Consider the following 18,999-nt stretch of genomic DNA (forward strand, 5'->3'; position numbering starts at 1 on the left):
ACCCAAACTTATTTTACATGACTAAACATACTAACGCTACCTGAAAGATTAAGTAGGGTCAGGTGAGGTTGAGGTTAGCTTAGGTTAGGTTAGGTTAGGTTAGGTTAGGTTAGGTTAGGTTAGGGTGTTTAATCATCCAGTGAAATAAGCTGGGATTCCTTTTCGTCATGCATTCCGAACATAAAACCATAAGTTACTAAATACTGAAAACTCGCCTCCGTTTACCATATCAAAATACAAGGTACTTAATATTGGAAGAACAAATACTGTCAATGTATACAGCCTTAACAACATCAACCTAGAGAAGTCGACTAGTGAAAGAGACCTAGGGGTACTTGTAAGCCCGGATCTACGGCCTAGAAAACAGTGCATTAATGTTCGAAATAAGGCTAACAGAGTATTGGGTTTTATATTTAGAAGTGTAAGTAATTAGAGTGCAGAGGTCTTATTGCAACTATATCTTGCGTTTGTCAGGCCGCACCTCGATTATGCGGTTCAGTTCTGGTGCCCTTATTATAGAATGGATATCAATTCACTAGAGCCGGTGCAGCGAAGAATGACGAAAATGATTCCGGGACTGAGAAACCTTCCATATCAGGATAGGTTAAAGAAACTAAACTTGCATTCCCTAGAAAGACGAAGAGTGCGGGGAGATATGATAGAAGTATTTAAGTGGGTGAAAGGAATCAATAAAGGGGATATAGATAAGTTCTTATAATATCCGAGCAGGATAGGACTCGGAGCAACGGATTTAAGTTGGATAAGTTTAGGTTTAGGAGGGAGATAGGAAGGAACTGGTTCAGAAATAGGGTGGTGGACGAGTGGAACATGCTTAGCAACTTTGTACTAAGTGCTGGAACTCTGGAAAGTTTCAAAAGGAGGCTGGATAGATTTATGGATGATAGAGTGTGGTAGTAACACTCGACAGGAGCTGCCATGCACAGGCCAACCGGCCTATTGCAGACTCCTTATTTTCTTATGTTCTTATGTTCTTATGAAAGAAGATCCGATCAACATGCCACACACAACGCCTCCCTCTAGCCGTAGTGAGTAACACCTTACCTCGGCCAATTCTCGTTTCATCTGATTTCTATTTGTCATTATTCAATATCGTGGAATTGGTACTCAAATGACCTTTTATACGGCATTTACTTCACTTTATCCGGCATTTACCACACCTTATCCTGCATTTACCACATTGTATTCAAATGACTTTTAACTCCTATGAAACACCGTAAAAGTTATGTTCAGTGAGACAAGAGGGAGGGACATGTGACCGAGGCGTAGGTGAGTGGGCCCAGCGACGTTACCACACCACCCCGCCCTCCATGACAGTCGGCGTACAAGATGTGGAACCAGAAACGAACCTTTTTGATAGATAGACAGACACACACAGACAGGTAGAAAAACACACAGACAGACAGGAGACACTAATAGGTAGAAAACAAGTATAAAGACAGACAGACAAGACAGACAGAAAAGACAGACAGACAAGACAGACCAACAGACAGAGATAGACAGACAGACAACACCATACCATAATACAACCCGTTATTAAAATAATAATGAGGTGTAATGAGAGATTTGAGTTAACAAGGTCTTACTTACCCACTCATATCCTCCTCATTAATTCTCTCTCACGTGTGTGTGTGTGTGTGTGTGTTAACCCGTGAGGCAGAAATACGAGAGATGGTGATGAAGTGTTGGTTAAGGCTGGTGATGAGACAGATATCAGACAGAGAAAGGAGAGACAGATACGAAAGACAGAGTTTAGAGAGAAAGAGATGAGAGATAAAGGTAAGAGAAACAGAGATGAGACTAATTATCGTACAAGGTGAAATAAACCATGGGTGTCTAATCTTCAGGTGTGTAATAAAGGTGTTTACAGGTGTTACAGAGAACGTGGTTTACCTGGTGAGACAGAGACAGGTGAGTTAATTAGCCTCATTGACATTATCACTCTAACGTGTCACCTGAGCTATATTTCAGTTTCCTCTGTATTGTGACTTTGAGTTTATCACCGTCCATTACCCCCAAAAAAACATTAATTGACATATACATCAAAATAAAGCCAGAAATAGACATATAAATGTAATTAGAAGACATAGACATATCAACATAAATAAAACAATAAATACACACAAACTCAAATAAAACAGACACACCTAAATACAAAAAACATATATAGACATACTAACCACAATACATAGCCAATTAAACCCAAATAAAACAATTCATAGTCATCGACATTAACATAAACCAATACAAAGTCCTATAAAACAACGTAAATAAACCCGGGAAGGCTAACTCTACACAAAAACTGGGCTACAAGATGACAAATTTCTCCCTCCGTGATTACCTTCAATAAGCCACGAGTCTCGGCATCAAAGAGAAGGAAGAATACACAGCTCAAGGTCATAATCTTCCCTCGCGAGTAATCAAGCCGCCACTCTGGTGTTGGAGCACTACCCACTAGCCACCGACGCCTTTATTGAGGTGTTGAGGCGGCAAGGGGGGCAATACCCAGTTACCCACACCTTAACCGACGCCTTTATTGTGGTGTTGGGGCGGCAGGGAGCAATACCCAGTTACCCACACCATAACCGATGCCTTTATTGTGGTGTTGTGTGGCAAGGAGCAGTAACCACTACCCACCGACGCCTTTATTGTGATGTTATGTGGCAGGGAGCAGGAACCACACCATCACCAACACCTTTATAATAGCGTTGTGTGGCAGGGAGCAGTAACCACACCATTACCAGCTTACACACAACCCAACTCGACTAATGAACTTTATCCTTTGTCGACATACCGCCCTCACGACTCTCACCTCTAGTTTACTACCATGTCTTACCACCTGTTAACAGCCCTCCACCCCCCCGGGTCCTCCTACACCACCACTTAAATGACTCAGAACACCTCAGACGACTGGACGAACACAGGGCAGATCCGAAGAGCAAAAAATGCAATCCATAAGAAGCAAAAGGTTGACTCTCACTTCGTCAGGTTAGAGGAACAAAAAAGTGTGAGGTATTTTCTGAGCCCATCCATCATCCGTAAATTAAATTCCCTTCAGCACCTTAAACTATTTTTTTAACCCGATGAGCAGATGAAAACATTACTGAAACGGTAGGACGGAGTTCCCACCATGTTTGTTTATATGTATCTGTGTTTACAGCCTGGGGAGTGTCACACCTGCACGAGAGAGAGAGAGAGAGAGAGAGAGAGAGAGAGAGCAGCAGCATCACCACCTCCCACATCTCTAAACTTCTTTCACCCCGTCTCTCTCTACACAAAAAAAAAACACTCGGCCTGGGCCAGACGGTGGTGTACCTGGGTGGTGGTGGGTAGTATGCCACGGGCGCCACCCAGGTATCATGGTGATAGTGTTTACAAATATCGAGCGGCGGGACTAGGGACGGCAGTGTAGCAGCGCCCCTCCAGCGAGACAGCGACCGACTCTGTTATTCACGACATTAAAACAATGGACACATGATCTTACGAGGGGGTTGAGGATGAGTGAGAGTGGGAGTGGAGATCGTTAGGGGTGAGTGAGAGAGGGAGTGGGGAGTTGGTCGTCGGGAGTGAGTGAGAGAGGAAGGGGTTGAACGATGAGGGGGAAGTGAGGCCGCTAAAGGAGACGGGGGTGATTGAGACATGGAGGATGGGAGGTCGCCGGAGTATACTAAAAGGTTCCAGGTTCGAAGCATCTTAAGTGTTCTCGAATTGTTTTGGCTTCAAGGGGTCCGTACGTACCTTTGTGTGTCCTACATCCTGGTTCCTCCACTTAATGGATCTTCGGGTCGGAGTGACCGTGAACGTGGCCCCTCAACCCACACGCGTTGTCTCTCAGAATAATGAGCACAGGTTAGGTCGTTCTCTCTTATATGGACTTGTTTCAACCCTTTCACCACAGGGAGCAGCTTTATTTACGTACTATTTTTGTAAACTTCATCGTATTCAAGGGGTTAGGTCATCGTATTGAAAGGGTTATGTTATCGTATTCTAGGGATAAAGTCATCGTCTCGCGTCGTCTCTAAAGAAAATATTTTCCTCAGCTCTCATCGTCCTTCGTCGGAAATATCAAAGAATTCTATTTTTCATTCAGTCACATGATATTACTCAGATCAAATAGAGGGAGATGACAGCTGGGAGGCACAAGACTTCAAAGGCCTTGTTGGGTGGTTATGGTAAGAGTTATCTGAAGACATCTCACTCACTCATCACATCATTAACGTTACAGGTATTACAACCGAACAATTCTGGTTTGTTTGAGATCAGCTTTTAGTGGTTTATTAGGAGTAAATACGCTGAAAAAAATAAACCCGTGTCATAGTAAGTCGTATAATATATTAAATAACTTGCCTCTAAGAGCACCAGGGCTCACAACACACTGGTAACACTGTATATATATTAGTAAGGATATAGGAGAGCGCCGGAATCACATTGATACTACCACATTGGCAACATTGCGGAAGTGAACTATTTACCCCGTGTTATTTCTCTATGATGTCACCTTATGAGGACCAATTAAAGCACGTTATTCTAGTTATACCCGCATAAACGTGGATTTCTGCCCGATAATGTCCGGCGCGTGACATTCCTCGTCCTCAGGGGAAATCACACCACATACCCCCCGGCAATAAACACGTCTTTCCTCGTCGAGTCAAGGAAGGAGGAACCTCCCATAATCTCATAGTATAGGTTACGCCACTAGGCACCCAGAGACTCACCTGGGCAGGACACCGTGGTCTTCCTCAGGAGCAGCAAGACCAGATGTGACGCCACAACACAACTTTTTACTCTTTATTTACCTCGCCTGATTCTCTTCCATCTTCCTCACTCCACCTCCTGCCTACAGTATATCGTCACAGATCTTCATGCTAAAACAAATGGATCACCCGAAGAACAGGAACCCCACCTTATTCAACCTGATGATAAAACACCTTAACCCTAAGCTAACCTAATTTAATCTAACTTAATATAATAAAAAAAATAACCTAACATCCTGCCCTTCCCTAACCTAACTCAATATACTTTACCCTAACATAAAATAACCTACCCTAACCAAACCTAACCCTAAAAAAACCTAACCTAACCTAAACCTACCCTACCCTAACCTAACCCCTCCAGGTAGCGTTAGGGAGTTTAATCACCAGCAGACACAAGCTGGGGGGGTGGGTGGGGGGGAGGGCTAATATTCAGGTGATATAAAACTATTGCTACAAAAATTCACACTCCCATATTCCCACCTGTAAAAACTTAAAACATGTCTACTGCTTTTTACACGGAAGAATAGCGATGAATATTTCCAACAGCCGAGAGAAAAACACGACTTTCCTGTGGGTTTTATCCACTAAAGTCCAATGGAATTATTAATCAGGCAGCGTTTGTACTCGGTCGAGGGTTATAAGGTACGTACAAGTGAGGATCACCGTAAAAAAGTCACAGGATAAAAAAAAAATCACAGGTTAAAAATCACAGGATAAAAAAGTCACAGAATAAGGAAGTCACAGAATAAAAAAGTTACAGAAAAAAATCATAATTCTGGTTAGGTTAAGTTAAGTGATGTTTCCCTCGATTCCTAAAGCAATCACCACCACCACCACCACCACTGCGACCGCCACCACCAGTCACCAAAGCAACAAGAGGGCGAGCCAAGACGGTGTAGTGTAGTGCCAGAAGAACACAACTTGACGGACTGCCAGAATCACACGTGGCACACACACACACACACACACACACACACACACACACACACACACACTCACACACACACACACACACACACGGCCCCACTAATGTACTATTGCACCATCTGCCGCCGTTTTTTGCCTCTCCGACCCTCATATACCCTGTGTTGTGGTGACGCTTGTTCTTGAGCTGCGTATGGAGTATATTCTGAGTGACTGACTAACTGACCGAATGATTAACCGGCCGACTGAATGATTAACCGACCGTCTGACTGACTAACTAACGACCGAATGATGAACAAACCAACCGATTGACTGACTAACTAACGGACTGACTAATTAACCAACCAACTGACTGACTAGCTAATCGACTGACTAACCGACGACCGATTGACTGACTGACTAACTAACCGAGTAATTAACCAAACGACTGACTGACTAACAGACTAAACTGATTCAGAGACAGACTGTATTTTAAGCTTCGTCTAATAGTCGTGTAAATGATTTTTCTGGCGGAGAAATTAACCGATAAATACCTGGTTAATGATGTAATATTAATAGCACCAGGACTCAGCGGAGGACGACAACGAGGACTCAGCAGAGGACGACAACGAGGACTCAGCAGAGGACGACAACGAGGACTCAGCAGAGGACGACAACGAGGACTCAGCGGAGGACGACAACGAGGACTCAGCGGAGGACGACAACGAGGACTCAGCGGAGGACGACAACGAGGACTCAGCGGAGGACGACAACGAGGACTCAGCGGAGGACGACAACGAGACTCAGCGGAGGACGACAACGAGGACTCAGCGGAGGAGGACGACAACGAGACTCAGCGGAGGGACAACGAGGCTCAGCGGAGGACGACAACGAGGACTCAGCGGAGGACGACAGAGGACTCAGCGGAGGACGACAGCAGGGACTCAGCGGAGGACGACAACGAGGACTCAGCGGAGGACGACAACGAGGACTCAGCAGAGGACGTCAACGAGGACTCAGCGGAAGGAACGACAACGAGGACTCAGCGGAGGACGACAACGAGGACTCAGCGGAGGACGACAACGAGGACTCAGCGGAGGACGACAACGAGGACTCAGCGGAGGACGACAACGAGGACTCAGCGGAGGACGACAACGAGGACTCAGCAGAGGACGACAACGAGGACTCAGCAGAGGACGACAACGAGGACTCAGCGGAGGACGACAACGAGGACTCAGCGGAGGACGACAACGAGGACTCAGCGGAGGACGACAACGAGGACTCAGCGGAGGACGACAACGAGGACTTTCCAGCGGAGGGAGACGACAAGCGAAGGATTTCAGCGGAGGAGATTTGACAACGAGGACTCAGCGGAGGACGGCTGTAGCAAGGCTTTCAGCGGAGGGTTTGACAACGAAATTCAGCGGAGGACGACAACGAGAGGACTCAGCGGAGATTTTGACAACGAGGACTCAGCGGAGAGGAGACGACAACGAGGCTTTCAGCGGAGGACGACATAACGAGTTTCAGCGGAGGACGACAACGAGGACTCAGCGGAGGACGACAACGAGGACTCAGCGGAGGACGACAACGAGGACTCAGCAGAGGACGACAACGAGGACTCAGCGGAGGACGACAACGAGGACTCAGCGGAGGACGACAACGAGGACTCAGCGGAGGACGACAACGAGGACTCAGCGGAGGACGACAACGAGGACTCAGCGGAGGACGACAACGAGGACTCAGCGGAGGACGACAACGAGGACTCAGCGGAGGACGACAACGAGGACTCAGCGGAGGACGACAACGAGGACTCAGCGGAGGACGACAACGAGGACTCAGCGGAGGACGACAACGAGGACTCAGCGGAGGACGACAACGAGGACTCAGCGGAGAGACACGACAACGAGGACTCAGCGGAGGACGACAGCAGGACTCGGGAGGAGACGACAGCAGGGACTCAGCGGAGAGACGAGCAAGCGAGGACTCAGCGGAGGACGACAACGAGGACTCAGCGGAGGACGACAACGAGGACTCAGCGGAGGACGACAACGAGGACTCAGCGGAGGACGACAACGAGGACTCAGCGGAGGACGACAACGAGGACTCAGCGGAGGACGACAACGAGGACTCAGCGGAGGACGACAACGAGGACTCAGCAGAGGACGACAACGAGGACTCAGCAGAGGACGACAACGAGGACTCAGCAGAGGACGACAACGAGGACCACACTTACTCTTCATATTTATTTGTGGATGACTATAGTGTATTAATCGACCTAGAATAACCTCTTAAAGACGTTAGTGAGACGCAGTGACAACACTATAACATCAACAAGACGAGTACGATGACTACCCCTTGAGTACGATGACTTTACCTTTTGAATATGGTGATTTGATCCCTAGAGTACAATTATCGTACTCCAGGAGGTTAAGATATCATACTCAATGGGTTAATTCACTGTACTCAAGGTGGTAGAGGCGAAACAACTCCTCCCTTATCTCCCACAATAACAAAAATCACATCCATTTAGGTTACTTTTTTTTCGCCAAATCGACCAAAATTTTAAGTGGAAATTAATTAGTTCCCATTAAATTATTTTTTTTTTCAAGGGCCAAAAAAAATAAGTTAGAAAAGAGAAAATGGAATTCAGGTGAAAATATAAGAAATGGGAAAATATATATAAAGATGATAGTAAGAAAATGAACAGAGCAATAGAGGAAATGAGAGGTATATGTGACGTAATGGTATATCTGTGACGCAATGAGAGGTACTTGTGACGAAATGATATGTGACGCAATGAGAGGTACTTCAGACATCATGATATATCTATGACGTAATGAGAATATTTGTAACGTAATGAGATTTATCTGTGACGCTATGAGATAAATATGAAGCGCAGTGAGAGATACTCGTAAGAGACTCCTGACATCTGTGACCCGCCCCCTCCCCCCTTCAGTAATTAACTTCACGACAGGATATTAATGACGACTCTACCTGCCTGTTATACCTTGACCTCTTGGTGTACCTCAGAAGCGATGATGATGGTGAGTATAGATAGTTCTTCATATTCTGTGAGAGAGAGAGAGAGAGAGAGAGAGAGAGAGAGAGAGAGATGACACGAAATAAAATCATGCCGGAAAACACTTAAAAGAAAACACACACACACACACACACACACACAGACACACACACACACACACACACACACACACACACACACACACACACACACACACACACACACACACACACACACACACACACACACACACACACACATCTCTCTTGTCCTTGTGAACAAAGAGTGTTTACACAGCTGGCTCACAGACTATAACATGCAGATAAAAATTTTTAACTAAAATATCTTGTTAAACGTCCGTGTGTCCGTTGTTTAAGCACCTCACGTACTACCGTATTTGTTGATGGGAAGGTCCATTTGTTTGTCGATCACGTGTCTATTAGGTATTTCAGTTTATTCCCCGCGATAATCAAATGCACTAATGCTACCTGGGGTGTTAGGTTAGGTTATGTTAGGTTAGGTTAGCGTGGTTAATCTTAAAAAGAAATAAACTGGGGTGTTCCATCTTCAGGTGATTCGCAGGTGTTTACCCTCTAGGTCAAGACACCTGCAAGATGTCTCAAACGTAAACAAACATGACGTTTGTGTCTGCACTGAGTTATGTCACCAAGTAATTGCCAATATTGGATCGCCTCCACCAGCTGCCGTGTGGGTGGGAGCAAGGAGCTGTCGATATCGCACGCAAATCAGAAATGGATCATGGTCGGATCCTGCTGGGGAGGGCGTCGTGGCGTGGTCTTTCTGGGGATAAGGAAGGAGGGAGGGAGGGTCGTGATGAAATCAATGGCTCCGCTGCAAATCAAATTCAAATTTACCCCCACGCAACGCGGGAACTAGTTTATTGAGCACCCCTTACATCCTGTGCAAGGTGAAGTGCTGAAGCATTACAGCGGCCAAATGGGGAACATGCGGAATTCATGCTGTGATGCTGGTATTTTCTGACATACAATTTACGGGCGTGAGTGCCAGAGGGGCCATCAGTTGTGTTAGCAAGCTGCATGTAGTGGAGGGAGAATGAGTGTATGGAAAGAGGATTCCCAGTACAGTATATCTGTTTATGGCAAAGAATGGCAGGCCCCTAATAATGTTAAGTCATTATCAGGTAGGTATGAAGAAGAAGGGTCAGTGTGTGTGTGTGTGTGTGTGTGTGTGTGTGTGTGTGTGTGTGCAGCATAGTATTAAAACAAAAGTTTGCTAGATTAAATGAACAACACACACACACACACACACACACACAAGCACACATAAACAGCAGACTTGAGTAGACTTTAACATCGTTTATATGAACATTATCATCATAAATTTTCTCGGCCTAAAAATATAAACAAAACGTTAACAAAGCTCCCCAGCACCACACAATATAAAATCCTCGCGTTGCTGATAGATGGAAAATTCCCTTTGGCTTACGTTCAAATATTTGCTTCTTTGATCCAACGTGAATATCAGATGGTTATATTGACAAGCTGAAGTGATGGAGGTTTACCGCCTGCACCTGCGTCGCCTCCAACCATTACTAGGCCAGATGACGTGAGGTGAGGCGAAGTAATGTGAGGTTACTTTAGGGTAGAGTAAGCGGGGTTGGGTTAAGTGTGCTGCCTATACTTCAATACGTCTGTGTTTCACTCAGGTTTCTGAAGTAGGTCTACACTGCAAACACGGAGAGAGAGAGAGAGAGAGTGTGTGTTCCCTGCCAGACCACTCAGTTTAGTGTGTCATAACCTAACAGCGTCAATACCAAAATTCCATCTGGAATCAGTAATGGGATTTGGTGAGTCGAAAATGCAGTGAATTAGAATTGTTTTTATTGTTGTTTTTTTTACAGTTCCAATGTGATAGTGCACATAAAAAACATCAAATTTAATAATCTAGGTATTTTTTAACAGCGCCCCTGCGAATCACCAAAGAATAATTCCACGTCAGATATAAAATATTTTAAAAACTAATGTTTTCAAAGTTTTTAAGATCATGATTTTATATGTACAACTTGAGCATCAGCAACAATCACGAAGTTGTATTATGTAATGAGACGTACTATATACAGGAGATATGACCTGAGTGGTGGGTCTCTGAAGGAGGCTACGTGAAGGACCTGGTGCTGAAGAACAGACCTGAGACCTGTGAGGACAAGTACAGTTGAGTCTAACCAACCAATATACTGCAGGCCCAACGCTCTATTTCTCAGTGAGCTCCTCACCTTCTTAATACTGGTGTGGTAGTGGTAATACTGATTGTGGTAGTGGTAATACTGGTGTGGTAGTGGTAATACTGGTTTGTGGTAATGCTGGTATGGTAGTGGTAATACTGGTGTGATGAGTGGTAATACTAATTGTGGTAGTGGTAATGCTGGTATGTTAGTGGTAATAATAATGGTATGGTAGTGGTAATGCTGGTTGTGGTGAGTGGTAATGCTGGTGTGGTGGTGGTAATGCTGGTGTGGTGTGGTAATGCTGGTATGGTGGTGGTAATGCTGGTTGTGGTGGTGGTAATGCTGGTTATTAGTGGTGGTATTACTGGTGTGGTGAGTGAGTAATACTGATTGTGGTGGTGGTAATGCTAGTTATTAATTGGTGAGTAATACTGGTTTGGTGAGTGGTAATACTGGTTTGGTAGTAGTAATGCTGGTTTGGTGGTGGTAATGTCTGGTTGTGGTGGTGGTAATGCTGGTTGTGGTGGTTGGTAATGCTGTGGGTATGGTGGTATTGGCTGGTTGTAGTGGTATTACTGATTATTAGTGGTGGTAATGCTAGTTTTTGGTGATTGGTAATGCAGATTGTGGTGGTGGTAATGCTGGTGTGGTGGTGGTGAAATGCTGGTGTGGTGGTGGTAATGCTGGTTATTGGTGGGTGGTGTGCTGAGTTGTGTTGGTGGTTATTGCTGGTTATTGGTGGTGGTGTGCTGGTGGTGGTGGTGGTGTGCTGGTGTGGTGGGTGATGCTGGTTATTGGTGGTGGTGATGCTGGGTTGTTGGTGGTGAGTTAATGCTGGTTGTGGTGGTGATGTGCTGGTGTGTGGTGGTGGTGTGCTAGTTGTGGTGGTGGGGTGGAGTGCTGGTTGGTGAGAGTGTAGGTAATGCTGGTTGTTGGTAGTGGGTAATGCTGGGTATGGTGAGTGTAATGCTGGGTGTGGTGGTGGTGAGATATGCTGATTGTTGGTGGTGGTAATGCTGGTTGGTGGTAATGCTGGTGTGGCTGGTGGTGGAGTGTGCTGGTATGGTGGTGGTGTGCTGGTGTGGTGGTGGTGTGCTGGTGTGGTGGTGGTGTGCTGGTTGTGGTGGGGGTGGAGTGATGCTGGTTGTGGTGGTGTGGTGTGCTGGTGTGGTGGTGGTAGAAGTTCTGGTTGTTGGTGGTGGTGTGCTTAGTTGTGGTGGGGTGGGTAATGGTTGTGGTGGTGTGATACTGGTTGTTAGTGGTGAATGTTGTTGTGGTGGTGGTGTGCTGGTTGTGGTGGTGGTAATGCTGGTGTGGTGGTGGTGTACTGTTTGTGGTGGTGGTAATGAATTTGTGTGTTAAGTGTGTCTGGTATTGTGTTGTTAATGCTGGTTTGTGGTGGTAATGCTAGTTGTGGTGGTGTGTGGTGTTGTGGTGATTGAATGCTGGTGTGGTGGTGTTAATGCTGGTGTGTGTAATTGTTGTGGTTATTGGTGTGGTGTGTGATGCTGTGGTTGTGGTGGGTTAGGTGTCTTTCTGGTTGTAGTCAATTGGGTAATGCTGTATTTGGTGGTGAATGCTGTGGTGTGGTAGTGAGTAATGCTAGTTTTTGGTGGTGGTTAATTGTGGTTTTGGTGAATTGTGTGCTGGTGTGTTAATTGAGTGTCCTGCTGGTTGTGGTAGGTGGGTAATGCTGGGTATGGTAGTGTAGTGCTGGTGTGGTGAGGTGGTAATGCTGGTTATTAGTGGTTGTAATAATTAGTTTGTGGTATTGGTAATATTGGTGTTGGTGGTGGTAATGCTGGTGTGGTGGTGGTATTCTGGTTGTGTGGTGGTTGGTAATGCTGGTGTGATGGTGGATAGTGTTGTGGTGATCTGATCTGGTTGTGGTGGGTGGTGATGCTGGTGTGGTGATTATTGTGCTGGTTTTGTTGGTGGTGTAGCTGGTTATTGGTGATTGGTGTGCTGATTTATTTGGTGGTGATGCTGGTGTGGTGGTTAATGTGCTGGTGTGTGGTGGTGTGATGCTGGTGTTGTGGTGGTGTTGATGCTGGTGTGGTGATTAATGATGCTGGTTGTTGGTGGTGGTGTGCTGATTGTGGTGGTGGTGATGCTGGTTGTGGTGGTGGTGATGCTGGTTTGGTGGTGGTGATATGGTGTGGTTGCTGGTGATTAATTGTGGTGGTGGTGTCACTGGTTGTGATGGTGGTAATGTGCTGGTGTGGTGGTTATGTGATGGTGTGGTGCTGGTTTGATAATTTATGGTGGTGGTGATGCTGGTTATGGTGGTGTGAAATACTGGTTGTATGGTGAGGTTGTAATGCTGGTGGGTACTGGTAATACTAGTATGGTAGTGGTAATACTAGTATGGTATTGGTAATACTAGTATGGTAGTGGTAATACTAGTATGGTACTGGTAATACTAGTATGGTACTGGTAATACTAGTATGGTAGTGGTAATACTAGTATGGTAGTGGTAATACTAGTATGGTACTGGTAATACTAGTATGGTAGTGGTAATACTAGTATGGTACTGGTAATACTAGTATGGTACTGGTAATACTAGTGTGGTAGTGGTAATACTAGTGTGGTAGTGGAAATACTAGTATGGTAGTGGTAATACTGGTGTGGTAGTGGTGGTGGAATTTATAAAGTTGTGTGGATGAGGTGGCGGCGGCGTGAGACAGGGGCAGAGGGAGGGGGGTAGATAGAAGTACAGGTTGGCTTGGTGATCAACCAGTGTTGCATTCCTGTCGTGTCTCTCACGCTGGGTAGTGCATGGGGTCCTCTCTCCTCCCCGTGGCTGCTGGCGCCACCACCACCACACTCCTGCCACAAAAGCACTCACCTCTACTTGTTCCACATTTCTCAAACACAATCTTATCATAATTACAAACACATAGACACAAAAACACATACACTGACCACACCTACGATAACGTATAATAGTCCGCCACATCACTCGTAAAGGCGAACAAACACTCATATAGTTTTAAAGACAGAGTTTACACAATTAGTAATTCTTATAATTTATTTTTAACAAACTCTCTCTCTCTCTCTTGAGATTTCGCAAAGCACACGAGGTTCGGGTGAGTTGCCAGTTGCTGCCAGGAGTAGAATTATAAATGGGGTTTCCTCGCTTTTATTGTACATTTCCCGTTCCCGATCCATTCTTTAATGGTCTGAGCACCACCCATACGTGGGCATGGCGGTCCTGCTCAGGCTCACGGGATGTCTTTAGGTCTGTTGGTTTGTCTCTTAATTAATATGTTACGAGTCAATGATATGGCCAACTGTCTCAAAAGATGTTGTGTAGACAGAGGCGATATGAATATTTATGGATGTATACACTAAACGCACACACACACTAAAAACACACAACACAGACTAACGCACGCACGAGAGAGAGAGAGAGAGAGAGAGAGAGAGAGAGAGAGAGAGAGAGAACAAATACCCTCAAGGAGACTTTCAGTAATATTTATTTGGGAGTTATTCTAACCTTAGACCAACACGACCACAACACCATGTGCCGCTAGTGGGACACACACACACACACGCACGCACGCACACACACACACACACACACACACACACACACACACACACACACGCACACCTCATATAGGAACATACCACACCACAATGCATAAAAAATATCAATACATACCACAACCATACACCAGGTACTCCATCATACCACCACCACAACACCACTCATAAAGTACTCAGCTATACCACAACCACAAACCAGGTACTCCGTCGTACCAATGTGTCATAATATCCTGACCACTGGGGTCTGATAAACACTCATTGTGGCATGTACTCTGCAATGCTCTTTTTGCACAATAAACTAGCTGCCGTCCACTGTCGTCCCACAACCACACACCTGATCACAACACACCACAACCACACACCTGACCAAATCAACACACCTGACCACAACACACCACAACCACACACCTGATCACAGCACACCACAACCACACACCTGACCACAACCACACACCTGACCAAATCAACACACCTGACCACAACACACCACAACCACGCACCTGACAGACCAAAACACTCAACATCAGAGCCTTGCCACCACCGTCACCACAACACTACTCAGTAATGCAAACAGGTGTCATCCTATCAAGTGGCGGCTCTTGATCTCACAGCCCCGCACCATAACGTCACAATAGCGATTACGGTGTGACAAAGGTAACAATATGAGGTGATTATCAGCTGATGTGTGTTAGTGAGTGAGCGTTGACGAGGTTCAGGTGTCATTTATGGTATGGATAACAACTATAGCACAGGTAAGGAATGGTGTGGTTGAGATGGCAAGTGAGGGCGTAGTGGTGGTGGTGTCAAGTGAGGGCGTGGTGGTGGTGTCAGGTGAGGGGGTGGTGGTGTCAGATGAGGGAATGGTGGTAGTGTCAGGTGAGGGGGTGGTGATGGTGACAGGTGAGGGGTGGTGGGCAGGTGTGGTGGTGGTGGTGTCAGGTGAGGGGGGTAGTGGTGGTGTCAGGTGAGGGCGTGGTAGTAGGGGGGATCAGCGTAGTGAAGGTGACAGGTGAATAGGTTGTGTTTATACAGTGTGTGTGCGTGTCAGGGAGGGAGGGAGGGACGACACACAGATCTGCTCACATTCTTGAATCCGCGCCACACCTTGCTTCCCTCCCCACTCCCCAAATACCTCTCCCTCTCCCCCACCCTCCCTGCATCTCTCTCTCTCCCATCCTCCCCAACTACCCTCCCTCTCTCTCTCTCTGCCACCCTCCTCACTCTCCGCCCCAGCCAGTATGCGAGGACTTCCTGCTCCCCTTGACTATAAAACACATGCTGTTCGAGTGACCTAGTTTGAGGGACGTGAGGAGGCGGCATCTCTCCAGGACTCGGGGAGCTGATGGTAACTATGGCATAATCTTGGATCATGGACCAGATGTTTTACTTCCAGAGGTTAGAGTTTTTAAGTTATCGAGGAAGCTGACTTCCTTCACAATATAAAAGTTGGCTTTTGTAATCTTTTAAGTATATTTCCATTTTTTTTACGGGATTAGCCCACCAGGACACAGGTCAGTGACCCACATCGGGGCTTGGGAGGGGAAATATAATTATAATAATAAAAAAAAATATATAATAATAATAATAATAATAATAATAATAATAATAATAATAATAATAATAATAATAATAATAATAATAATAATAATAATAATAATAATAATAATAAAGGACCATAAATAAAAAAAGATCAATAGTGAGAAACAATATATGTACTGTATGTTGTGTTGTCACAGTATGGGAAACAATTGAGACCCTGCAATTGTGTGTAAATGAGGCAGAAAGTCAGATCAGCAACCTGGGACTTGGTCACAATTTTCGTGATGCCATATGGCAGCAGGGTCTACCATTAGACAACACATTATGCTTCCAATATCTTCCCAGGCGGTAGTACCTCCCTGTTTGGTAGCTGCCTACTCCCATATGTATCTAATTTATCTATAATTTTGTTACATTATTTTTAAATTGAAACCCCTTTTTGAGGACGGCGTCACATGACTTAAAATATCACGACGTCAGATGTACTGTACAGTAGACCAGTCAACCAACACCCTCAACTGCCTTACTCTCATCCCATCCCTACATTCTTCCTATCTTTCAATCACTCTCGCCCCTACCAGCCTCCTTCTTTCCCCACCTTCACTCTCACCCCATCCTCACCTACCTCACTCTCACTCCCCACCATCATCTCTCTCTCTCTCTCTCACCCCATTCTCACCTACCTCACTCTCACTCCCCACCATCACCTCTCTCTCTCACCCCATCCTCACCTACCTCACTCTCACTCCCCACCATCACCTCTCTCTCTCACCCCATCCTCACCTACCTCACTCTCACTCCCCACCATCACCTCTCTCTCTCACCCCATCCTCACCTACCTCACTCTCACTCCCCACCATCACCTCTCTCTCTCTCTCCACCCTTATCCTCTCTCATTCCGTTCAAAACAACGTTTTCAGGTTCGAAATATAGCTACCCCCTTCCTAACCTAATCTAATCTAACCTAACCTAACCTCAGTTTAGGACACAGTATTGTGATTTGAAAACACTGTGGCAGTGTAATAGAGGTAGTGCTTTGAACACAGCGTAATGAATGTACTACTCCGGCAGGACCCAAGAACACACTCCTCCCGCTGGTGGTAGAGGGACAAGGGAGAGATCAAGTTATATCTGGGGACCGACAATTTCATTGGCAGCTGTTACATCCGATATCGTCCTGCGCGACAGAGCCATCGAGGGAGGTGAAGTGAGTTCGTGCAGCACCAAGACCTAAGCTTTAATACTGCCGTGTACAACCACCCTGCACCACTACCATAGCCCCTCCCCTCCCCTCACAGAAGTTATGAACCTGGGGAGAGGGTGGAGGGAGGAGAGGTCCGGATGCGCTAGTATACTGTACAACAATAATATCAAGGCAATCATTTTATTAACACATTCACTACTGTTAGTTATTATGCCAAGTATGTTTCGAATTTTTCTTGCAATTTATAAATCCATCTCTTTAAAGTGCTGATGATTGTGATCACTAACTGTCGGTGGATCGCGTGAAGCCTTGTTTAAAAGTAAAGAGAACGCTTCGAACTTTTCAGAAATTTTCTTTAAATGTGTTGGTAATATTAAGACAATCTGGGAACCAAACACCAAGCCAACAATATCAGTAAGTTCACTCGACTGGGACAACGAAACATTTAACGTGAGTTTTATTAAGCGTCGCCCACAACCCCCTTCCCTGGCTGGTGTGGGTACTACCCAGGCGGCGCACGTCAATGAGGCCACCACCAGTGTGCAGACGCTGCAACTCCTGCGACATCAAAGGCAGTCTGTAGTCCTCCAGCAGAGGAAAGACGCTCGTGGCTTCAACTTGAATAGTCATCCGGAGATTTATCACAGCCCAGAACTCGGTGGGTTAACACCAGACTTCAGAAGCACTGCGGGAAATACAACCTGAGCTGGATGGCTCTAAGGTTGCTGCCTCACCAGAGTGTAGCTACACCTTGCAGGGGAAAGTAACAATGGGTCAGAAGCCACTCACCCCCCGTCACTCGCAGCCTCGGTACACAGGGACAAACTCAACACGTTACTCACCAGGAACCAATGGAGATGTTTCCTCCTGCCTTACCTATAACAACACAGTGTGTATAATATAATAAACCAGGTCATATAAACACTGAGTCAGTATTTACCAAAACAATACTACAACACATTTCTCAGCATGTGGTTCTCGGACGTGTCATCGAGTAAGCTGTACTCTAGTGGGTCACTGCCAAGTTAAGGGATAGTAATTACATGCCGCAGTTACAATACTTGTGTAAGTAAGTATTTAGTGTTGATAATGTCTCAATAAATGACTTACTAATATTTACTAACTACAAGTAAAATGTTAATACTTTACGTCACCGAACACATCATAATCTCTCAGTCTTTCTTGCGTGATTGCGACAGTGAGTGATTGAGTCAGTGACTCAATGAGCGATTGAGTCAGTGAACGATTGAGACGGAGAGTGATGGGGTCGTGAGTGACTGAGTCAGTCAATGAGCGATGAGTCAGTGAGCGCGTGAGTCAGTAACCGAGCTGCAGATAAGTACGGTCGTGGACAACAGGTCGCTTCCCGCAATGAAACTGAGTAAGGAGAGTGGATCTTCGGACTGATACACGGTTGTCTGGTGCGGGTGTGTTATTTATCTCATTAGGGGTCGATTCTGCTTCAGTTTAGGAGGGAGCGAACTTTTGACCCTGATTGTACAGAATGTTATGTTGTTCGACACCGAAGGGGTAAAAGTAATTTAAGGTCTGACTGAACACTATATTGATTAGCTCGTATTTACGACACCACAAGAAGTAATTAATATTTGGGGTCTATTTGTACACATTATCAACATGTCACACACAGACACACACACACTTTCATTCACTCTGACACAAACAACTTTCTCTCTCACTTCTCTTTCATCCACTTAGTCACAAACAAACGGTTATCACCCACACACACTAGACAGGTACTGTACGATACCCTGTGTGATTCTCGGCCAACAGTTGTCGTCTG

At 45.7% G+C, this 18,999-nt stretch overlaps 1 protein-coding gene across 1 annotated transcript; it reads left to right on the forward strand.

Moving 5' to 3' along the window:
• Positions 1–2,905: 2,905 nt before the first annotated feature.
• LOC121856994 (uncharacterized protein DDB_G0290685-like) lies at positions 2,906–17,903 on the forward strand. The gene is made up of 5 exons (XM_042352794.1): positions 2,906–3,025; positions 6,255–7,080; positions 7,206–7,654; positions 7,696–7,941; positions 17,577–17,903. The coding sequence occupies exons 1-5, from the start codon at positions 2,906–2,908 to the stop codon at positions 17,901–17,903; spliced, it is 1,968 nt and encodes a 655-aa protein (XP_042208728.1).
• The last annotated feature ends 1,096 nt before the right edge of the window (positions 17,904–18,999 follow it).

The sequence above is a fragment of the Homarus americanus genome, unplaced genomic scaffold, assembly GCF_018991925.1.
Source record: "Homarus americanus isolate GMGI-L3 unplaced genomic scaffold, GMGI_Hamer_2.0 scaffold1024, whole genome shotgun sequence".
Classification (NCBI taxonomy): Eukaryota; Metazoa; Arthropoda; class Malacostraca; order Decapoda; family Nephropidae; genus Homarus; species Homarus americanus.